At 39.7% G+C, this 24,517-nt stretch overlaps 2 protein-coding genes across 7 annotated transcripts; one reads left to right on the plus strand and one right to left on the minus strand.

The window, feature by feature from the left end:
* Positions 1-23: 23 nt before the first annotated feature.
* Positions 24-4,099, minus strand: taf12 (TAF12 RNA polymerase II, TATA box binding protein (TBP)-associated factor). 3 transcript variants are annotated; one of them, XM_061820371.1, is made up of 6 exons: positions 3,964-4,099; positions 2,699-2,883; positions 1,898-1,975; positions 1,681-1,795; positions 402-490; positions 24-323 (listed from the first exon to the last, which is right to left on the minus strand). In XM_061820371.1, the coding sequence occupies exons 2-6, from the start codon at positions 2,777-2,779 to the stop codon at positions 288-290; spliced, it is 399 nt and encodes a 132-aa protein (XP_061676355.1). In that variant the 5' UTR covers positions 2,780-2,883; positions 3,964-4,099; the 3' UTR covers positions 24-287. The 3 variants fall into 3 exon arrangements, with proteins under 3 accessions (XP_061676355.1, XP_061676354.1, XP_061676353.1); XM_061820370.1 differs by having other exon boundaries at positions 3,835-3,975; XM_061820369.1 differs by lacking the exon at positions 3,964-4,099 and adding an exon at positions 3,789-3,949.
* Positions 882-24,075, plus strand: si:ch211-79k12.1 (uncharacterized protein LOC568891 homolog). 4 transcript variants are annotated; one of them, XM_061820365.1, is made up of 8 exons: positions 882-1,275; positions 4,331-4,429; positions 6,887-7,008; positions 8,695-8,893; positions 11,681-11,826; positions 15,287-15,428; positions 18,064-18,205; positions 22,084-24,075. In XM_061820365.1, the coding sequence occupies exons 2-8, from the start codon at positions 4,372-4,374 to the stop codon at positions 22,175-22,177; spliced, it is 903 nt and encodes a 300-aa protein (XP_061676349.1). In that variant the 5' UTR covers positions 882-1,275; positions 4,331-4,371; the 3' UTR covers positions 22,178-24,075. The 4 variants fall into 4 exon arrangements, with proteins under 4 accessions (XP_061676349.1, XP_061676348.1, XP_061676347.1 ...); XM_061820364.1 differs by lacking the exons at positions 882-1,275; positions 4,331-4,429 and adding an exon at positions 3,956-4,055; XM_061820363.1 differs by lacking the exons at positions 882-1,275; positions 4,331-4,429 and adding an exon at positions 4,074-4,287.
* The last annotated feature ends 442 nt before the right edge of the window (positions 24,076-24,517 follow it).

Genomic DNA, 24,517 nt, shown 5'->3' on the forward strand with positions numbered 1-24,517 from the left:
GAGTCAAATGAATATAGGAACAGTAACAATCCAAAGAGATCATGTTTATTGACACAAACAGCTGAATGTGTTAACAAAACAGAAAACAAAACAACTTACATTACCATGTCAAGATGTTGGCAATACACTGCAAAATTAGGAGAACATGATTGAGACACTGTCAACAAATCTCAAACTAATTATACCTTACATAGGAACCCCCGCTCCCTCAAAAAAAAAAAAAAAAAAAAAAAAAAAAAAAAAAAAGCAAGTCAAGGTGGGCTTGATACAAGGACAATGGAGTCTTGCTACTTTTTGGTCGTCTTGCGGATCAGGGCCATCCTCTGCATACATGAAAAAAGTGAGGTTAACTTGTTTGTTTCAATTTGAATGATTGAGAGGACAATCAAGGTGTTTGTTACCTGTTTGTGAGCCTCTGTGGTGCATGCCTTTTTAAAGGGCCGAATCTCATCTGAGCCATAACCTGGGATCCACATGTTCCATTGACGCTCTGATGAAAACAATAATGTAATTATAGTTTCATATAAATTAGTGCCAACAGATTACCTAGTAGTACAAATGGTTCATGAACAGCTTTAAATCAATGAATGCGTTTGGATGTTTGGGAGTGTACAACAGTGGTTCAGATGGAAAACGTTGGCCTCACAGTTCTGAGGTCTAGGGTTCAATCCGGGACCTGCCTGTGTGGAGTTTGCATGGCCTCCCCGTGCTTGCGTGGGTTTCCTCCAGATACTCTGGTTTCCTCCCACATCCCAAAAACATGCAATATTAATTGCACCCTAAATTGCCACAAGGTGTGATTGTGAGTGTGGCTGTTTGTCTCTATGTGCCCTGCGATTGGCTGGCAACCAGTTTAGGGTGTACCTCGCCTCCTGCCCGTTGACAGCTTGGATAGGCTCCAGCACTCCCACAACCCTCGTGAGGATAAACTGCAAAGAAAATGGATGGATATCTGGTGGTGGTTGGAGGTGCGATAGGAGCAAAATGGCAGTGATGCTTCCGTTAGACCGCCGCAAGTCAGGTGTGGCTATCCAATGGAAAGTGCATAATCAAGCACAGCTGGACTCCAATGGCGATGTAGCACCATCTCAAGGATGATCAGACGAAAGGGACAGCACCCGAGTTAAATATATGCTGCAGCAAATGTCTGAATTCTTAGGTTGTGTGGTATTTCAGTTTTTCATTTTTGTAATGTCCATCCATCAGTTATCTGAACCACTTATCCTCACAAGAGTCACGTCAGTACTGGAGCCTAGCCAAGCTATCTTCGGACAGGTAGGGCACACCCTGAATTAATTCATGTTAATTCTTTAAAGCATTTTTTCGGGATGTGGGAGGAAACTGGAGTGCCCGGAGAAAACCCATGCAGGCAAGGGGGAGAACATGCAAACCCCACACTGGGTACCCAGGATTTGAACCCAGGTCCTCAGAACTGCGAGGCAGGCCCTCTAGGTCGTCGTTCTATTCAGTTTTTTTCCTCTTAATATAGGGTGCAGTGTGTAGATTAATGAGGAAAAAATTAACTTCCACAGAGCGAAGGATTATTGTATTTAATTTTTGGAGTTTATAGTGAGATGAAAAAATGTGCAATTTGAAATCAATTGTTCAGGCGTATGTAAAGTTTTTTTTTTTTTGTACTCTGTTGCTTGAGATGCTAATGCACAAAGAACAAAACCTCACCGAGGTGTAACTGGACATCTTTGACCTCCAGGGTGTTGGATTTGCGGTGGCGCGCTAACTGACAAGCGGCCGTGACAACGCTCTCGATGAAGTCGTCCGCGATCTGCAGCAGCATCTGTAGAGACGTAATTAAAAAAATAAAATATATGAAATGGCACTAGTTATACGAGGGGGGTAGAAATCATAGTGAAGCATGGATGCCAAGACAGAGACAGACCTCCTCGACGTCCTCGTCCAGCTGCTCATTGGGGTCTATTTCTCTGACCAGGTCCTGAAGCTTCTTCTTGCTCAGCACCTGAAATTGACATTATTAAACAATTGTTGAAAAAAATGATTGTGATGTTCCTCCCCTACAATCATATAAAAACGGCACAAGGAAATGGGAGTATGAAACTCATTTGAGGTTCAGTGGGGATAATTAATGTGGACTAGGAAGGTAAGACATAAAAATTGTCATCTTTGTTCCTTAAATTACCCTAAAAAGGCAGAGCCACACGAAAACTGACTTTTATAACTAAAAACAAAATTCCCATGGGGGGAGTAAACATTTCTCTTAAATGACAAATGGCAGTTTCCCCGCTATATCACGATTCATCATTGACTGTAATTGAATGAGGCAATCATTGCTAACAGCCTCTCAAATATCCACACTTTCCATTATGTCACTAATTTTCTGTTTGTATTATGACTCATAATATGGCTACAGCAACCAGCAATGTGTTCTTTCCTTGACAATTGAGTCTTGTTTGTGGTTCTATATGGTGATACATATATGTAGCGGCTCAAAATGTTGGCTCCTGTGAATGCAGTTTTTCTCATTGCAACGCGAGGGTTAATCCTCAGATGTGCGGACGTGATCTGCCAACTGAACTTTATTCATGACTGTCCAATTGCACTGCGTTTAGCTGTGTTTCTCAGTGGGCAGGGGGGCTCCTTTCTTACCACTAAATCCCCACCTCAACACCATCATCACTTGTGGAATAATTGCAAATGATGGGCCTTATTGCACCGCACCAACCTGAGATCCTTCGGGACTGCTTCTACCTGCAGGGCCAGGGGCTCCGATACCCTTCACTGCCGTCGTGGTGCTGTTGGCCATGCCGGCAGCCTCAGGAGGATTGGAAGGATGCAGAACGGTTGTATGCTGGGTTACTTTCAAAGATTGCAATGGATTAGGCGCAAAGCACAATTGCGTCCATATATCTGCAGAATAGAGGAAAAAGTGAGTCAGCACTCCAATAGGAGATGTACTTGCTGTAATGTTATTTAACCATTTTATTATTATTCCTACTTTTTAACATTCAGTTGCTTGCACATTTGGAGATTCAAATCAGTGAATATTCTTAATTCTCAGGACATGGCTTGTATTTTTCACCTTCCAAAAATCCCCAGTTTTGTCAGAATTCACATTTTTCACATCCACACCCCCCCCACGACATTAAAATTCCCATATTTCCATTCTACATTGCTATTATTTTCCCACACAACAAATTCCCAGATTAGATTTTTACACCTATATCTAGCATTCAGCTTCCACATTTGATGACTAATTTAATCTTGAAACTGTTCATTTAAGACACATTGGGATCCAGTCCCCAAATCTCCATATTTATCAAAATCCCGCAAATTAAGACTTTTACACACTTGGTTGGACTTTCACATTTTCTCAGTTTCAAACCATTTCAATTAAAAAAATGTTCATCTTGTTGAGGAATTATTGGGAGCTTTTCCAATTCACATTTTTTTTTCAAAATAAAATTCACACTTGAATCCATGTTTAGCTTTGTTTCGCCTCCTTCCACACTTCGCCCATCGAAACCGTTGAAAGTCTCAATCTACATTTCAACATCGAAAGCCAAGCAATTTCTTACTACTACACTATTATAATTACTTGACGATTCGCTATTACGAAAGCGTATGTAGCTTCATTTAGATTCCCACACTACAGCCTTAAAATCATGCAACTAAAAAAAAATATATAAAACAAATTACTCCTACTGGCGTTACTGTACACTAACAAAAAACCCGCGTCTAATGCTAAAAACAATAGCAGCTGTGTAGCGATGACGTTAGCCGAGGTAGCTAACGTTAGCGTCCCACTGACATACCGTGTCTTTTAAACACAAATTACTGCAGCACGTCTGATCCTCTCACCCAACTACGCAGACATCATCTATCCATGTTGAGATGTTACTACGAAAGGGATTTTGTGAGCTAATTAGTCAAAATCGGCTGATCAGTTGCTGCCTCGAAGTGGCTACTGGCTAGCAAAAAAATGGGCACCTCTACTACTTCCGTTGTTTGCGTGCGTCTACTTCCGGCAGTCCTTAGCCTCTCTTCTTCCACTCCAGGAAGGATGTGGTCATTACAACTAAGTGAGACACACTTGAGGAATGACTTTGTGTTTCCGCCTTTGCTGTTGTGTTTTGCACTTTACAACCACCGTCGAAATTCGAATTAATCACTACTTTACAAGGGCGGCAGCTGGAAGCGAAAACTGGTTTGCACATGTGCCTCACAGTTCTGAGGACAGGGGTTTGAATCCAAATTTACATGTTCTCAACGTGCCTGTCTCCTTCTCCTCCCACATTCCAAAAAACATGCCTGGTACGTTCATTGGAAACTGTCCAAACTGTTTATCTTTTAATAGGAAACGTTCATTGCGACAGTGTTGTTGTCTGGGTTGCTGACATGAGTACAAGACACCAACACTGCCACCTAGCGGATGGAGGGACGGGCCTTTCCACAGGTGTGGAATACATGTACTGTATTCTCAATCAAAGCTTACCTGCAACAATTCACCAGCAGAATTGAGTTTCTATGGTCATATAGAATAAAATATAGATATAGTTAATACTTGTTTGAATGCATTTGTAGTGATTTTAAATGTTTACCTTGAAAAATAGTAAATACAGTTTTCTTCTTCTTTTCCTTTCGGCTGGTCCCGTTAGGGGTCGCCACAGCGTGTCATCTTTTTCCATCTTAGCCTATTTTCTGCATCTTCCTCTCTAACTCCAACTGCCCTCATGTCTTCCCTCACCACATCCAGAAATCTTCTTTGGTCTTCCTCTTGCTCTTTTGCCTGGCAGCTCCATCCTCAGCACCCTTCCACCAATATACTCACTCTCTCGCCTCTGAACTTTTCCAAACCATCGACGTCTGCTCTCTCAAATCTTGTCTCCAAAATGTTGAAGATGAGGAGGATAAATAGTATACATATATGATTCTGAGTAAAGTTTTCATTTATTGTCTCCTATTTTTTTGAAGAACTGTTGACTGTCAAACTGCTGTTTATCCGTTGAGGTGACTTCACTGCCACTGTTGTGCTTGCATCGTAAATTTTTGCTCGCAAGTCAAAGCCAGAAGTCATCCATACTATGGCTTGTAACGCAAAAGGTATCTGTAGGTAGCTCAGTACAGTGAACCCTCAGTATCTGTGTGAAAATACACAAGTAATTGACGCCCTCACATAAAGGTTCATAATGCCACAGGATACAGGGAGTCCTCGGTTTAAGACAGTCTCGGCCAAAGACGTTTCAGCTTTGCAACCCCCATCCCCCATTTTGTCAGACTCATGCTTGTCCGTGTTTGCGCCTCGGGAGTATCTTCGCATTTTTTGCCCTCCCTTTTAGACATTATCGCCCCAAAGAAGAAAGCTGTGTCTTTTAGCAATGCTTCTGCAGCCAAAAGAAAATCCATGACCATGGAAACTAAGCTCAAGATCATAAAAAGATTGGAGAAAGGAGAGACACCATCAAGGCTTCAGTCGGTTGACCGTGGTGAGAGTTAATAAAGACAAAGCCTGTATTTTAACGGATGTGAAGGGTTCCGTTCTTATGACGGATACAATGATCAAAAAACAAGGTTATTTGATACTTGGATGGAGAGGACTGAGGACCAGGTTCCTTCGCAATGGCTAAGCACAGCCTCCCCTTCTTCTTCTCCATCCACCTTTCAGCAGTAATGCTAGGTACGTCATATTGTTTATTTCAATGTATTTGTTTTTTTTATACAAAGTATTTTGATATAAATTTTGACTTTAATGGTGGAATCAGACTTCAGTCGAAATTCAAGTTAAGTTGCTACTGTAGGAACGGATCTTAGTCGTAGACCGAGGACTCCCTGTAATGGCAAAGCATTTTTTTCTATTAGCCAAAGCTATGGCTTGAATAAATGAAACTCCTCACTTCACATCCTTAGCGTCAGTATACCCCAAGATTGCCCGACCCAAAACACTACTGTTACATTAGATGTGCCTTTGACACAAATACTAAAACAGCCAGTCAGTCTATTTTTCATAAAAAAAAATCAGCTAATTGCAAAATAGCAAATTTCAAAATGCAAATATGTGGGCATTCAAAGTATGATAGTAAATCACTCATTAGCTAAAAAAAACATCTTAAATATAACAAAGTATTTACTTTGAAGCTTTCAGTAATGAAAGCTGGACTCTTGTCATCTTCAATCAATCTTGGCATTAAACAAAGAGCCAACACACATAAAAGTGCAACTAAAAACCGTCAGGTGGAACGCTTACAAGCCAAGCGGCATCATTTTACTGCTTGTGTAAGCAATTTTTGGCTTTATGAATCTTATTTGTGTCAAAGTGGGTGGTCAAAACAGATAGGGTGGTTATAAAAACTGGCTCAGATGATTCGAGATAACGTCAGCTGAATTCAAGGCATCAGTTTGACTTGACTCTTCCCATTGGTAAGCCACACCTCCTCCAGCGGTCTATAAGCAAATGTTCGTTAGTTTCGTTTTCAAACAAGCAACTGACTTTATGTGTATTCAAACAATTTGCAAGCTGAACCTGAAGCTATGGACGCAGCATTTGTTTTTTTCCATCTCGGAATGGCCTCCATAGTTCGTGGTAAATATAGTTTTGCTCGACAAAATCTCCAGCAATTTTCTTTTTATTAATTTTCTTGTTGAACAAGTACAAAGTATCTAAAGTTCCTTTAAATTTTGGTGAAAACTGTTTTGTATGTTTAGTAAACAACAATGTTATGGGAATATATATTTTGCAACTAGCATTCTATTAGTTATCTTTAGATTTAAGAGGAGGCTTTTCGCTCTGTTTGGGTGGAAGAACCTGTTTTGCCACTGAACTGCAATTGGTCCACAGTGGGTTGTGGAACTGGCAGCTTTCCAAAAAACAATAGTTTAGGACTTGCATCATCTTTCTCTGTTTTTCTCTTTGCAGGTGAGTTGCTCATTCGAGGCCCGAACCACAACATTATTGAAGGTGACAGTGTCACCTTGGAGTGCCTGTACTCAGACAATGCTTTTGACATCAGTCGAGTGAGCTTTGAAAGCTTCTCCGAGGTGAGCTATCTGGCCGACGTATTGTTTAAAATACTCCTCAAGCCTTGTGACGAATAGTTCCATCTCGTTTCATTCAGTTAATACATATAAAAATGATCATTATGAAAACACTTGTCAATCTGGCACAACATCTTAGCTTGGGTGGGGGGATTTGATACTTGGCAGCCAGTTTTGGGTGTACCCCGCCTCCTACCTGAAGATATGTTATAATCTAATTCAAATATAATTATCATCCTATAATTTATTATTTGGAACAGATTAAACTCTTTCACATTATTTCCTTTGGGAAAATATGTTTCGGAGGTTGAACACTTATGTGTGTGTGTGTGAATTTAGATTAAATCCCCTTGGTCAAACCAGCAAAACATGAGAAAGAAGTTGTATTGCGTTTAAGACTATTGAATCACACACATAACACAACAACACAAAACAATGATAACAAACTAACACAAAATAGAAGTACAAAGAGCGTTTTGTCTAGCCAAACAACATATAGTCACCAAAGTCGAACGAATGTTCCAAATAGGTGAATGTTATTTCCAGCGAATGTTCCAAGTGAATGAATGTTCCGGAAATGTCTAAAAGACTATTACAATTATACAATAAATTATGTTCAAACTCAGAGGTTACATTATAATTCCTCCATCCATTATCTAAGCTGCCTATCCCCACAAGGCGAGAGTGCTGGAGCCTATGCCAGCTATCTCCAGGCAGGCGGCGGGGTACACCCTGAACTGGTTGGCAGAGAATCACAGGACACTTAGAAAAAAACAACCATTTTCAACTTACATCCACACCTCAGGGCAATTTAGAGTTTCCAATTAATGGATGTTTGTGGGATGTGGGAGAAACTGGAGTGTTAAGTGAAAACACACACAGGCACGGGGAGAACATGCAAACTCCACACAGGCAGGGCTGGGATTGGAACTCCGGTCCTCAGAACTGTGAGGCTGACGCACACATCAGAAATCCACCGTCCCCCCTAACATAATTCAGTCGAAGATAAATAAATAAACACTAATAGTATTCAACAGAGTTTTTGCTTTAAAATCAATGTATATTGTGCTGTTCCTTCTGGTGTAATGGGCTTAGCCACATGGGGGTAGTACAATAAAGAAATACAAATGTACATGAAGGAGATGGTCACAGTTACTCAGTAAACCGCAGCAATATTGGTTGTCCTTCAAAGAGAATGTAGAATAGCCTGTGAGTTTTGGCATCTTAAAGGTTCATGATACTGCTATTCATTAGCCTGTCTTTGTTTTTATTTTTGTTAGCGTTAAGATAAACAGACTTTTCGAAATAGTGCTTCACGGTTTCTATGTTGTTATTTTCAATACACATGCAGTTTTTTTTTGTCGAACTATCTTCCAAACCAGTATTGCACTGAGTTCAGTTCACTGCTCATATCTCGACCCCCCCCCCCCCCCCCCGAAAGTGTTTGTTCGTATCTTAAACACGTAAATTGGGTTACTCGTATTGCAAGGCACCATTTTACTGTATAGGCAAATTCAAACAGGGGTGTCAATTATTCGGAGTTTTGCTTTCAAGTCCGGCTCCTAACGCCTCTGGGGAAGCACTATATTTTAATATCCCTCATTTAATATATTTTAATATATCTTTTCTGTATTTAGTTTTTGATATATTTTTCTTCACATTCTGCCCCCCTGTCTTTTATCTCCACAGATTCTCGGGATGTGGCGCCCAGTGTGGCGAACCTCTTGGTGCTTTTATGACCTTAATGTGGAGGAGGTGGATGACAGATTGGTTCTGCATGTTCCCCATGTTGCCCATTTTGCAGAGGGGGTCTTCCGCTGCGTGTCAGACGACCCCGCGCTGAGCGCACCAAACAACGCCTCCAAGACCCTGTCCTTCATAGTGCACTGTGAGTGGTACTGTGTGCATGCAAAAATGAATTGTTTGCTTATTTTTTATTTTTTTTTTAAGACAAGTCTTGGTACACGTGCTGCTGCTGAATTTTCAACGGGACATATTATGAGAAATTCTGAATTGCTTGTATCCAAATAGTGGGGTCTCGAAGGTCCTTTTGCACCGCACACTTGTGAAGTTACACAACCAAGTAAATCACACTATTTTTGCAGGGTAATAAAAAGTAATTGATGTCCCCTTCTAGATGTTTGAATTTCCTGTATACAGATTGTCCCAGTAAAGCTAAACCAAGCCCCACAACTCCCTTCAACATAGTTCATTGTCACCAATTGGTACTTTTCCATTTGCCAAGGCTTTGGCGGCAGCTTGTCATTTGCTAGGATGTTCCACATAGAGCATGAAATTTGCAAATAGTTTTTTTTTTTTTTTTTTGGGGGGAAAACAGCTGTTTTATATACACACACACATACACACGCACACACACATCCAAGGTGAATAACGAAGTGTGAATAGGTGGGCTTTCACTGTACATATCGCAATCGTGCCCCAACATAGTTTCTCCGTTCATGACTTGGCAGCTAGGCAAATTATAGAGTTGCCATTTACAAGCAACTGTCAGACTACACAATAGCATTGTAGTGTCAAAAGCCAAAAGGTAAGCAGCATTGCAGTGTTATTGCAGATTAGCATTCACAGCAGTCTGTTTCTGATAATCACGACCTGCTTGAATGCACAGGGAGTTTTAAACATTTTTTATTAAATTATTGACAAACTGCTCTCACAGAGAACCGATTTTTGAGTCCCATGTCAGGGGGAGCCTATCCCGGCTCACTTAGGTGAGATGTGGGGTTCACCCTGAACTAGTAGCCAGCCAAATGCAGGATACATAGTCAAAGTACAAATTGTAGCGCTTTGGAGGGTTAGCTGTAATTTCTTGTGCTTAATGGTTTTTTTTTTTTTTTTTTTGACTAACAATTCACAAAAGTCAATAGTCCGCCTTATTATACATGGATGTAAGGACAAATGGGGAAAAAAAATTCAGATTTTATAAATATATACCGCCATCTAGTGGTTTGGAAAAAAGTGGTAGTTTCATTCCAACATGCCAGGAGTCGCTATGACTGCATATATGCTCAGTTCTGCTCGTAACTTTACATACAGTGGCAGAATTTTTTTCAATTATTTGTTTATTATTATTATCATTATTTTAAATAACTGAACAATCTATCCATCTATCCATCCAAGAATTATACCTATCTTACAAATTCTGCCTTGGTAATCAAACATACAAGAGCAACTGTGTTTTTTAATATACTAAATAATAAAAGGGCTGCGCATTTGAAAATAAGAGAAAGTTAAAAAAATGTTCAAGTCCAGCGGCATCACACTGCAACTGTTTGGAGTGTTGGCCTCACATATTGAGGATTGGGGTTCAAATCCCAGCCCCGCCTGTGTGTAGTTTGCATGTTCTCTCCATGCCTCTGTGGGTTTTCTGCGGGAACTCCAGTTTCCTCCCACATGCCAAAAATATGCATTAATTAACATTTTAAATTGCCCTTAGGTGTGATTGTGAGTGCAAACCGTTGTTCGTTTCTATAGGCTCCAGCACTCCTGCGACCCTTGTGAGGATAAGTGGCTCAGACAATGGATGGATATAAGGATGTTCAAGTGCTGAACCAATATGGGTCGTTTAAAAAAGATAAATAAATAAATACAGATAATACTTTGTTTTGATCATATGGGTAGTAGTAAAACAGTGCATTGCAATTAAAATGCATTATACATAGGTAGAAGCGTTTTCCAGAAGTTTGAGGTCAACTTTTGCGCTATGTATTATACATGGGTGTGTGTGATAAACAAGAAATGACGGTACATATTTTGTTGGAAACAGTTTGGTGTGGAAGAAGCCTGTCAAACATTTTTGGCATGAACTCGACTATAGACATTTCAATAAAACACTCTTCAATAGCTGGTGGAAACTTCTGCTAGAACGATGGATGCTTGTATTTGTCGAATACTTTTGCCCATGCAGTGTATTTGGGGACTAGCCACTGTTAATTGACATTCACAATACAGGGGAAAAATACATGGTTTTGTGATTGTTCCTGTGAAGGCTCGCGGATTGTAATCCCAAGATAAGAGTTTTGTTCATGTGTGCAGTCCAGCAGGCAGTAAAGTAACATTTCCAGCTGTGCAACTCTCTCCTGAGTGAGGGACACAGAAACATTTTAATAGTTAACATTAGAAGAAATATCCATGCAGTGCACATCCAGGCAGCAGCATGACTGTCTCTCTTTTGTTTTGCTGTTTCAAATTATTTCCCTCCTCAGCGGGAGATCAAATTTATCAGCGCACTTTGCATTTAACGGCATCCATAGCACGGCCGTTAGGACAATCGGCGTCCTCCATCTTCTCTGTGGCCGTCCAATCGACTCAGGGGGGGCTGCGCGTTAGCCTCCTCTTTCTCATTGTCGGCCTCACAAGAGGAATCAATAAGAAGTTGAGATAAGACCAAAGCAAGCGGACAGTGAGGACAAGGGCCTTGCTTTGAAATAGAAGAGAATATGAGCCATTATTCACAACACTTCTTCTCACAAAGTCCATTACTGTACCATCATTATTGATTATTCCAGATTGTGAATCACCAAGAGGCTTTCTTACTTGTTTATCATACTCTGAGCAAGGGATAAAAAAAAAAACGAACCTTTTTAGATATTGGGTTGGGTTTTCCCTACTGTAAATAAAGCGACTATGCTTGATTCTATTGTATGTTTGATTGCAGATCTGGGAGAGGTGTATCTTTCCAGGGAGGGTTTGAGCAACTTCCTCGGTCTGCCAGGGGAGCTTCGTGTACTAGAAGGAGATGACGTAGTCCTTCAATGCTCATCCAGCTCCTCCGAAGAGCCCAACTACTGTTGGTACAAGGAGGTGAGACCCCGGAAACATGCTTTTTTCATGTACCTTTTATTTAGTACCAACTTTGTTCCAGACACATCATCATTTTCTCCACTAGTGTCCCCTGTCAAGCTGCTGCTTTGCCTTTTCCTTTCATCACACTTGGCTGACCCTAGTTAAGGAAAGGATGGCCTAATGAGTTTCGGACAAACGCGAAACGACCTTAAAGCAGTCATGCAGGAAGATTTGTAATGATGTTTCTTTTGACTGTTTGGCAAAACAAACAATGAATTATTCAAATGCTACGCTCAAGTCGACGCTCGAGGGAAATGAATGTCACATTGTGACAGTGAATGTGCCAAGATGGCAAAAGTTGATGAATTGGCAGATGCATGAGAGGTTCAAAGTCAACATCAGAGGCCAAGCAGACAATACAAAATGTCAAATCAATAACCTTATTGATTTTGAGTGGTATCGGATTGGGTCAAAGGTCAAGGGCGTGTCGACATCACCATTCAAGTCTTCTTCAAGCCACAATTAGTGTGGGAATACTCACATGCAAATCAGTATACAATGATCCATGCTCATGCAGAAAACGATCATGCAAGTTCTTATAATTTTACCTGCAACTCAAGTGAAAATTAGCGTTTTCAAAATGGATGGATAATTTGATTTAAACTTCCAAGGTTTTACAATAAATTAAATGTAAACAGAAACAATACATTTAATGAAATAATGTATTGTAATGTATCACATACATTTTATTATAAATATAATTTGTCAATTTTAAAGCATATTTTCTAATAAAATCCAAATCAAATACTACATCTGTATTATAAATGAAAAATCAAATTATGAAACATACATCAAATGAAGTAGAATTGTAATAGTATTTTTTTCTCTCATCCCTCTTTGATGAGCTGAGTCCAGAAAAAAAAAATTCCCAAAGATTACATTTGTGTCAGACAATCAGCCGTGTGAAAAGGACTCCATGTCACCACCATTTTTTGATGAGTCAATCATGTTATTTCGTTTGTTAAAGGGTCATTCCTATTCTAGGTTGTAGTCAGATTTACAATGCGTGTTCCATTCCAGTGCAGTGTTGTGAATGTTGGCGTGTGCCTTTTTGTAGGTATTCAGTACCTGCCAATGTCCTTGCTTCCTGTCAGCGCGAATGACAGCCCTGCGACAGCGACTGTCAGCCTCGTGGTCAAGGAAGCGACGGGGAGAAGTGTTTAGTTGTGTATTTGAATGCGCGTTATCTACATGGTAGATTTGGGGCAGGCAGGGAAGCGGCATCCCAGCATCCCGTTTTGATAGACAGCAAACCGTGGGCGCAGCAGCCCGGCGGTAATGACAGCAAGACACAGACACAATCGGGGCTGCTTGCTTTGCCAACCCGCAGATTTGCATACAAAATGCTGCTTTGGCCAAACCTGGCCTGTTTATTCTTTCTTTCTGGTGGCGTTGGGAGGGTGGAATCCTCTTAATTCTGATCCATTCAAATTGAAATGGTCTTTCTTGGCAGGCGTCGTAGCTCCCAGGAGCCAAATCATTTGCATGGTGTAATGTCTTTTTTGGGGTTTGTTTTGTTGCTCCTTAACGCCACCTCCACATTTGTTTGCTAGCTTATTTGTTTTGAGCGCAGTCTCATAATAGTGATGCTATTTCTGTCAGGATTTGTCGCTTGCTCCCTCGCCATCTCATTACCCGTCGTGTCGCCCGTGTGTGTGTTGTTGTTGCTCCTACCTCGCTCTCTGCAGACGGCGGCATTATCTAGACTACTGACTTGTGTCAATGTGTTTACCCGCTATATCGCGGTTCATCGTTTGCGGTCCCAGCAAAATCGCAAACTTATTAACACTTGGTGGTTTTTTACAGTATACGGACAAGTCGAATTTGAAGTTCCTTGCCTTCGGTGTAGTATCGCGGTGCACCACAACATACCAGGCAGCACTGAACTCTAACTAATGGAAGTGAATGCAATACTGTGCAATACAGTAGATTGTTTAGTAGTTTATGACAGCATCGTAGTGTTGTGTCGTTACCACTGCAACCAAAGTGTCTCTATACCTCTGTCACTATTTTACCACTCACCTTATCTAAGGAGTCTTAAAAATGTAAAACATAGATATTCTTGTAGTCCAGTATTCTTTTCATTCACAGCCCAGCTTTTCATCTGAGCTCAACATCCCAACATGCCGGAGAAACACCAATCACGTTATCCAAAACTATTTGTACAGGCCCACATTTTACTGTTTCAATATTCGTTATTACCTACAGAATAGGGAATCTACACCTATGAGCCGTTTGTACATGTTGCTGCTCCGTGTACGTTAAAGTCGTAGTCATTTGAAGGTTTATAATTAACATATATAAAATTTTTGATTAGCATGTCGTCCATGGGGTTTTGTGTTATATATCAACATTAAGCTTATTAAGTTGAATATTCAGGTTTAATTCTATTTTGGTAAATTTATTTTAAACATTCAACAAAAATCTATTACCCATGTCCATTGTCTGACACATGGACATTTATATTAACAATACAGGACATGTCCTTGTCCTTTGTTCCATCGATTCACCATACATTGTAAAGCCCAGTACAAACGTTAATTATACAGAATTTAGCCAAACCGCAGACCTTGAACATCAACAAGACCTTTGTAACATAAAATATATTCCAGTGCTAGTGATACAACAGTAAATGTACAAATAAATAGAGTATAGCCTCAATAGAACGGACAAATAGGGGCGGGGTTAGCCTGTTAAAGCTGATTATCTCTTACATTGAAGGACTTTTTTATGAATTTGTTTGAAGCCAAAATGTTGTTTTTTATTTATCATGGCTGAAAATGCCCAGACACACAAACGCAAATGGACAAGGTTAATGTAAATCAATATTTTGACACATTTCACATTTTATCTGAATTTACCATGCTAGTGTCCTTGGTCATGGTGACATTGTTGATGTACAGTACTCATCATGGTAGTCACTCTCATGAGAAATCAGTGTGGTTCCTAGTTCCAATTCCGTTGCCAAAGGCTAACAGTTTGACAACAAAAATGCTACTCTACCAAAAAAGCATGTTCAAGACTCCAGAGACTTTTGTTTTTGTATTCCTCTATGTTAAGACTGCCACCATGCCGCTCTTTCTCCCCCAGTGCTCTATGCACAATAGATATAACAGTTAAGACATAGCTACCTTGTCAATGCGCCATATTCAACATGGTTGCTACATAGGTATGGGAATCATTGGCTGCATTGCACCACAGCGCCAGTAAACAGCAGCCAATTATGAAACTAACAGATTTTGTCAACAGCAGCGAAAGTGACAAATGGATGCTATTTTTGTTATCGGGGACTTTTTTGTACCAAGCAAACAGGCAGCAAACAAAATACAGTGGTGCTTTGAGTGACCTGGCGTGATTTTTTTTTTTTGTTCAACCTATGGTGGTTCAACTTTTTTTCTTTAACTTTCTTTTCCGTCAGGGTGATGACTGGATCCTGCCTTCATCCGTGATGACACTAAAGAAAGTGAGCGCTATGGACAGCGGCGTATACACGTGCACAGTGGAACATCCTACAGTGTTGCTCGAGAAAATGCGCAACATTAGCTTGATTGTTCTGCCTGGTAAGAAAAACTCCCAACGTCTACATATCAGCATCCTGTGAGGGGATACAAGTAAAAACAACTTTCTCAAAAGTGCTCTTGATACCTCAAATGAGTAAGGACAAAGCGCCAATAGATGGCAAGATACACCAACATATTCCAATCACGACAGTGGAAATGAAAATCAATATCTCATAGAGGGTGATTGGTCTGCCAAAAGTTACGGTTTGGTACATACCTTGGTTTGAAAGTGAAGGTTCAGTTGAAAAAATGCAACATGCAAAGCGACATTAAAATGTGCAAAATACATGCAAAACATTTCTTGAGTAAAAAAGCATTTTTTCATTCATATGAAATAAAAAAACTGCTAAGGAAATTTAATACAATACATGGAAGATTCTCAAACAAAAAGAATTTTAAAAAATGCTGTCATAGACTCGTAAAACAGTTGGGGTAATGGGTGTACAGGTGAAATTTCAAGAGGAGCTTAAAATTCATTCCACTTAAAAGGTTTATATAACTCCCGAAATAGTAGTTCCTTTAGATGCAAGTGACACGACTTCCAAGTTTTCAAGGTTCAAGCTAGCTGTTTGATTTTTATTAAAATTTTATAAAATTCTGTAAAATGACAATCGTAAGCTGACAAACAGGACTGGTGTTAAACAGGGATAACCCTTTAAGCAGCCAATATTTGAAAATAAACAGTGGAGCAGCACATGTAGACAGATAATATAACATTATTTAAAGTCACGGATTATATTCAATACCTTCTGGGAAAAATGACTAATAATACTGGGGCTTACTGAGGAGTTTTAATTGCCTCCATGGGTTTCTGAATGTCTTTGTAAACTCAGGTGGCCAAGACATTCACCGACACCAGAAGGACCAGTACAATGTCCATTGAATTGAAGCAACGACACAAAAAAGGCAAAAAGTTCCTTTAGATTCTTTTGAAGTATATCACTGCTGGATGTTATATATATATATTTCCATTCATTTCAGTCGGGAAAGATGATTTGAGATACAAGTGTTTCACGTTACGAGCATGGTCAAGGACTGAATTAAAAAAATTTTGTGAGAACGTCAAGAATCTACAAAATAATTAATACAAAAAAATCATTGGCCGTACATCATGGATCCATTCATCTTTGTTCTACGGAGCTTTTCCTCATTGTGATTCCTGTCCCAGATGACTTTGTGCAAGTACACTTTGGACTGGTTGTCAGCCAGACACATCAATTCATCAATTAATTTTTTTCTAATTTACCTGATGGTCATAAACAAACTAGCCAACTGACGCAATTTGTCATCAGTTTACAGTTCAAAACGGCTCCTGCGGTGAGTTGCTCCCTTTCCGCCTCCTCCGCAGGGACGGAGAGCTTTATTCCGTCTGAAAGTAATGACATGTGAAAGTCGTCTGAGTCTCTTCAATTAGAAACACCGGTGGTCTTGACGGCCGCGGTCCCGGCGGACTGACGCTTTGTCTCTGTCCCAACGGGCAAACTGTCTTATTTTTCACTGAACGCTAATACTCAAGCTCTGGCACTAATTTCATTACAACATTTCTGGCTAATCCAATTAGGGAGCCTCATCTGTCTCCATCATATTTATCGGTGACCTGTGAGAGGACTGCAGTGTTCCTATGCGCCGCACTTTTTGAAACACCGTCCTCTACTACCCGGTAAAAGTGTCATTAAGTCAGTGTGCGTTATTTATTATGGGGGGGATCATACGACTGCGGCAATTGACTCCCGGTTCGCCGTCGTGCCAAAGTGTCCCAGCTCACTTCCCCGGGAGCGCATCTGCTAATTAAACAGGAAATCACTTGGGGATGCTGATAATGATTTTTCATCCTTGAAGGGCTCCGGAATGTCGCATGTTGCGACTTGCCGTATAAAGCCACCAGATAAAATCGTTAAAAATGAGACCTTAGCGAGTATTCCTGGTGGGAACTGTTCATTCATACAAACAGTTTTGTACTTTGCAAAAAAAAAAAAGAAACTTCCATTAAGGCCGAAACTTATGATTATTTTAATAATTGAGTCACGTGTCAATCATTTTTTTGTAGATTAATTGATGAATCGGATAAAAAAAGAAAAAAAAAGAACATTTCCATCCCATTATTCAATAACTGGATGTTATTTCAAGGTGGCAATGGAGAGACTGTACAAAAATAAATTCATTTTTGTATTTTGTTTTCATGATTGGCAGTATGGGGGTCCTTAATGTGCTGCTACTTCTGTATTAAGCAACATTACAATTTCTTCTTTTTTTTTTTTGCATTTCGTTTTAATAATTGCATCGCTCTGTATTCACACAAAATTGTGAAGTTATTTCTTCATTTTAAAATGAAGCATGTCCTCATTTTGTTCACTTTTTGCGAATGAACTACAGAGATACAGGCTGCTCATTGGGTGGTGACAATACAGCGAAATTGGACTTTTTGGTTTGCTGTAACATGTACTTCTTCACCACCGTTAAAGGGCTCAATGTACTTCTTCCTTTGGCATTTCATCTCAGAGACTTTCAATCTTAATTTTCTACTTTTGAAAATATCTTTCAGGGGATGTTTAAATATGTTAGGGTTGGTACGATCTGCAGGGGAAGCTCGTGGTATCGATGACTTGACACCTCACACTACGGTTCTGATCTCCAGAGAACACCATTTGGTTTGACAGCTACAGCGGCCCCATCGTGCTGACGACCTCATTGATGGTGGCCTTTGGCCTCGTGGTGTTTGTCGCCGTGTTGACTACGTGGACCTGCCACAGGAATAGGAGCGTCAACATAAAACCCATGTAAGAACACTTACAACCTTATTTAATTGCCCTCATGGGATGCATAGAATATTGGTCATCTCTCCATCTATAGTGTACATACTGTACTAATCAAATGTTGATCCTTCTTATACTGTTTTAATATCTTGGATTCGATTCTTTTTGCCCAACTCAGCCTCTCATAAGAATCATAAAGCTACGTGATTCACCGACACTCTTAAATTCACCGCCTCAAGTTGTAATTCTCCGATGATAGTCAGGTTTTATTAGATGTCCTTATCAAATGATGGTTTTTATTAGTTATTCTCGTCACAGAATTCTATCCCTCGTAAAAGTGACTTTATTCTCATAGGTTTGTTTCTCAGAAAACTGTAACTTTATTCTCCCAATGTTGATTTTTTTGGGGGTGTAAGATTTTATTCTTGTAACATGACATTTATGATTTATGACTTATTTTAAAATTACAACTTTATTCCCATAACAGTACATTGTAAAATTTAGACTTTCTTTTCATAAAATGACAGTATTGTCATAAAATGAAGAATTTATTCTCATAAGATTACTACTTTTTTTTTCCCTCAAACTGTTACAACTTCAGTCTCGTAACTTCATTCATAACATTCCAACTTTTTTTTCTTGGAAAACTACAATCTTATTTTTGTAGCATTTTTTTTCTCATGAAATTAGAACTTTATTCTCTAAACGTACCTTTTCCACGTAAAATTGTGACTTTTTCCTCGCAAAATTACTTCTCACAACATTCCAGCTACTTTTTCACAATATTACAACTTTAGTCTCGTAATATAACTATTCTTGTGATGTTACCACTTTACAATATTAAATCTAAAATGAAAACTCTCAACATCATGTTTTTTAAATATTTGAAATTTAGTCCCACGATATTTTGGTTTTGACGTAAGACTTTATTGTTGTCGTAAAACATTGTTAAAAATCTTTATTCATAAGTGTGACTTTTTTTTCTTTTAAAAAAATTCAAGAGGTACAATTACAACTTTCTCGTAAAGTAAAAGTTTTTTTTTCCCATAAAAAAAGAGACTTTATATGAGCAGTCTTGAAAAATTTCTCTCGTAAAACTGACACAACATTCTTTCCAAATTATGACTACCCCCTCCTTATATCTTTGTGATCATTGTCTGACTACCCTCATACTCCCTAATAGTCCTTTGTAAGAACTTCCAGAAGAAAAAAGACTTAGTTTTTTATCGTATCATATAGAAAGTAACCTTTCAGCAGAGTGTATATAAGTATTTGTCCTCACAACCCTGTTTGTGTTGTCTTGTTCTGTGTGGAGCATCTACTGTATGTGCGCGTGCGCTGAATATTAAAATGGATCTCAGCAGGTCCGTCCGACCCGACCGCCCTCGACTGCGCGTTTCTGACGGCCCTGCCGCCGCTGACCTATTAACAGCAGCTTGAAGTCATTGGTTCTATTTGAAGTGTAAAAGCACCCCGGCAGCGAGACATTAATGGAAGTCACGTCAAAGTTGCCCGGCGACAGCATGTTAATGTGCACCGTGACCCCTTCCGCAGCTTCGCTCATTGACCTCTTCTCCATATGCGCTGAAAAATTTGCATTTTCATCGGAAATGTTCCGATTCATGCATATTTATGGGGAATAAGAAAATGTATCTGACTTTCCAGTTAAATGAATCCCGAGACAATTATTAGCATCAACGTTTCTTATACCGCATACTTTTGTCCCATTTCTATCTTATGCCTAATCATAATTCTTTACTGTATAAAGATTTTTTTAAAGAATTGCAATTGACTTGGGAGTAGTCCAGGGTGTACCCTTGCATATAGTCAGCAGTGACAGGCTCCTGCTCACCCGTGACCCTAACGAGGTTGAACACCATAGAAAATGGATGGGATCATTTTGAAAAATGCAATCAACATTTTATTGTTTATGCTACGACCCGTCAGCCGTACTGATGCAAGGAAAGCATGCGCGCACACCCAGAAATCCAACAGCTTGCTAAATGGCATATTCTCCTCCTTAAATTTACTCTAAATCTGTGAGTAAAAGATTTTATTTTTCTTCATTTTATTAATATCCATCCGTTTCCTAACACTGCTTACCCTCACTCTGGTTGCCGGCGCGCTGGAGCCTATCCCAGCTACGTTTGGGCGAGAGGCGGGGTACACCCTGAACTGGTCCCCAGGTAATCACAGGGCACCTATTAACAAACAACTATAATAACTATATGGCCAACTTAGAAACTTCAATTAACATACCATGCATGTTATATACTCTATCTATCTATCTATCTATCTATCTATCTATCTATCTATCTATCTATCTATCTATCTATCTATCTATCTATCTATCTATCTATCTATCTATCTATCTATCTATCTATCTATCTATCTATCTATCTATCTATCTATCTATCTATCTATCTGTCCATATATATTTAAAGTAAATTATGAAATTTTATTGTCCGAGTTGAGGCGGCACGTTGGCTCAGCTGATAAAGAGTTGGCCTCACAGCTTTGAAGACACGGGTTCGATCCCGGCCCCACCCGTGTGGAGTTTGCACGTTCTCCCCCCGTGCCTATGTGGGTTTCCTCCGGGCACTCCAGTTTGCTCTCACATCCCAAAAACATGCAACAATAATTGGACACTCTAAATTGCCCCTAGGTGTGGTTTTGAGTATGGCTGGTTGTCTCCATGTGCCCTGCAATTGGCTGGCAACCAGTTCAGGGTGTACCCTGCCTCCTGCCCGTTGACAGCTGGGATTGGCTCCAGCACTCCTCATGAGGATAAGTGGCAAAAGAAAATGGATGGATGGATGTCTGAGTTGACTTTTCCCTCTTCCATAATATTTTTGAGACGCATTTTAGTTTTATTTTTACTATTATTTTTCTCAAAATCTTGCAACCTGTCCAGTAAAATATATTCTCATTAAATTGACTTTCTCTTCTTGTAATATTTTTCCCCTTATCTTATAACTTTACCATATTGTGGTATTGTAACAATGTATTCTCACAATATACAATATTTTGGTAACATGCGCCCTTTTAAATTGAAAAAAAATTAACGTCTCTCAAATCCCAGACTTATGACTTTATAAATATTTTTGGGTGATTTCTGACTTTTATCTAGCGAACTGTGATGCAGATGTGCTGACCGCCAGTTCACATGCTGGTTATATTTTCAAACAAAATTTAATTAACACATTTTAATAATTGCACAGTTTCGGAAGTAGAAAAATGTATTTTAACTGACACTTTCAGTTAAACAGGGCATGGAAGCGCGCTCTTATTTTTAAATGCAGCACGTGCTCTGGCATTTATTAATTTTTTTTTCATTCTTTTCAACGCTATTACTGATATAAAGAATTGGGCGTTTAAAAATGTTCATGGTAAGGGGGAAAATGCAGTTGAAGATCTGAGAAACAAAGGAAGTAGGCTGCACGTTTTATTTTGAAGCCACATTTATCGGGTGGCTAGACAAGATCACTTCCTCTTGTGTTTCTGACTTCTAAGTGTAAGGTAGGCATTTTGGTCTACTCCACATATTCTCAGGTAAGATTCTATATTTATGTGATAAATGTAGGCCGGTGCTTCTGATCGTGTCTAGGCCATCAGCGACAACCTGACCATAACATAATAAATAAGGTACCGATATTGTGTTACAACAAAACGTATTTCCTGTAATTTATTTACTTTTCTAATGTGTCCCAACAAAGCATAATTTTGGGTTTCTTTTGAACACTACAGTACTGGTCGTTACTTTTAACGATTCCTTCTACAAGTACAGAATGTTTACATTTGTAAGCTTGAGTGCATGTCCAGTGGCGCTCCATAGCCGAGAACGTTCCTTCAGGTACTTTCAGACTCCTAATCACGCCCACCTGTCTTTTTGCCTTCCGTAGTGATGACCGGTCCCAGATCCAGCCTATCTACAAGAACAGCGCACAGGCTCCCCACTCAAACGGCGGAGACAAACAGCCCCTCTTCGCTGTGTGACGGCTGCGGCGAGGATGGAATGGAAGGAAGATGGAGTGCGTGGCCAGAGAGTGACGGATGGCGTCGGGTGGCTACTTAAGAGCGACTCAGATGGTTATGGATGATGAGGGGCACAGCGAGCAAACTATAGAGAGGGCAGATATCGAAATAAGTAGCTTGCGAAAAAAGGAAAAAAAAACAGGGTGAGTGATTGCTTTGCGGGCGCTTGCGGGGGGTGGGCCAGGGCCACGGACAAAAGGCGGGCAATTTTCTCCCTACTTATTCGGCAGCGCGGAAAGTGAGGAGCTATCTGCTTTTGAGCATTTTTAGCCGGGGATGCGTTTCGTGGGTGTGCACTTCAGAATCTATTTCCTCCCTGTCTCGAGTGTTTCAAATGCCAAATAATAGTGGAGGAATTTGGAGATTTCTGCATATCTTCATCTGGTTCCCAGGACAGCATTTAACCCCTTATAAGCTGCTTTTGACAACCTTTGCACTGCGAATTGCTGATTTCATGGAAGAAGAATATTTTACTCACCGCCCACAGCATGTGCATATTAAAGTGCATGATGAATAATAATCCCCATAATGCACCATCAGTGGAAGTCAGCAGCTTGGTGTTCTTGTGGTGAAGCACATGAAGCGGCTGTCCTTTCCCACATGCGAAAAACCACAGAAATTATTTGATTGAATTATTGTAGAGCTCGTCTGTCTCGTCTCGTCTTTGAGTCATTCCCTTTCATTATCTTTTTTTTAAAAACTAATTTTAAGGTAACTAAATTGTGATAAATAATATGGTCTATTGTAAACATAATTACTGTATATTCTTTCAAGTGAAAGTGATCAGGAATCCTAGCATTGGCCTCCTTTTGCCCGTCTCCTGCGTTGTCGTCAGTGGGTTGGTCCCCTTCTCGCAATAATATTTTGTTTTGCATATTGAGGTTTATAACTCATAGTTGAGTCCAGACTAACCTTTCAGTTTGTCATTTTTATTAACGGAGAAATAATCAGGCTCAGGATAACATTTTAACATGATCTCATCCCTACAAATGCAAAAGAAATTCAAACCTCGTGGTGAAGTAGTTTCGGAAGTACATTTACATACCTTGCCTATCTCCTGCTTTCTTGTTGCTGGGTTTTTCAATATTTTTATTTTTGGGAAGATACATTTTTCCCCAATCAATTTTTATCCTTGTAAACTGTGAAATTGCATTTGATTTTTTGGACATTATCATTTTGTTAAAAGTGTAAAAATAAGCCATAAACCATGAATTGAGGTAATGCACTACTTGCCTGACTCATACATTTTTGTGAGTGGTTCTTTTTTTTTTTTTATTTTAATCAACATTGATTGTCTTTTCTTCTTTGGTTTCTAAACTGTGACATTGGTGTAAGAAGAATTCAACGACCGTGACCACGACTCCCCTCACTGTCATTTTGACATGCCGGAGAATGTGATAGTGTAGGATTGATTCATGATCAATGGAATACACAAAAAGGCCAAAGAATACAGAGGAAAAGAAAAAACACGCCCAGACCGTTGACGCTCATTGAACTAAGGTCACACGAGCTACACTGGAGACTTACTTAGCTGAAAATTTGTTGAATTACAAATTCTCCAGCGGGCATTTGAGTCTGGGGCTTTTATCTTGACTCAAGGAGTAAAATGATGAATGGAAAAGCAATGATGTCAGGAGTGTCCTATCAGATTGCTCTCACATTTCTTATACCATCCCGAGGGGCCATTGTTGCATGGTACATGCAGTGGGGGTATGTCATAATAATGTCATAACAGTCTCAATTTCTTTCATAGTTCATTTGTCCATTTCGAAGTCTCATTTCACTTCTCGAATATGGTTTCTTGTCCAATAAGCAGATTGCACTTGAATCCATAACTGTGACTGCTTGTTATTTGTTGAATAAAATGATTTGCTCAGCAGAGATTTGTGACGTGCAAAATTTCACACACCGTTCGATTTACTTGTTGGGCTTCATTCACTCCTGTTCATAACTAATCTGTGTATGATTGGCTGCAGTCACACACGGGAAGGTTTTTTTTTCACAGCAGTGCCATTTTCTGGATATAGAGCTCGTGCACGTGACGTCACCATTTTCACGGCGCTGTATTGTAGGTCAAAAAGAGCTGCCCAACAGTGTGGGGGACATTGAACCGGAGCAGAATATTCACAATGCCCGAGACTTGTTGTGCTGTTGGTTGTTACAACAGACGAGACAGATATTCAAAGAAGTCATTCTATAGAATACCAGCTGAAAAGATGAGAAAAGATGGATGGATTTTGGCAATTAAACGTGATGGATGGTGCCCAACCAAATACACACGACTGTGTAGCGATCCTTTCA

The sequence above is a fragment of the Syngnathoides biaculeatus genome, chromosome 5, assembly GCF_019802595.1.
Source record: "Syngnathoides biaculeatus isolate LvHL_M chromosome 5, ASM1980259v1, whole genome shotgun sequence".
Classification (NCBI taxonomy): Eukaryota; Metazoa; Chordata; class Actinopteri; order Syngnathiformes; family Syngnathidae; genus Syngnathoides; species Syngnathoides biaculeatus.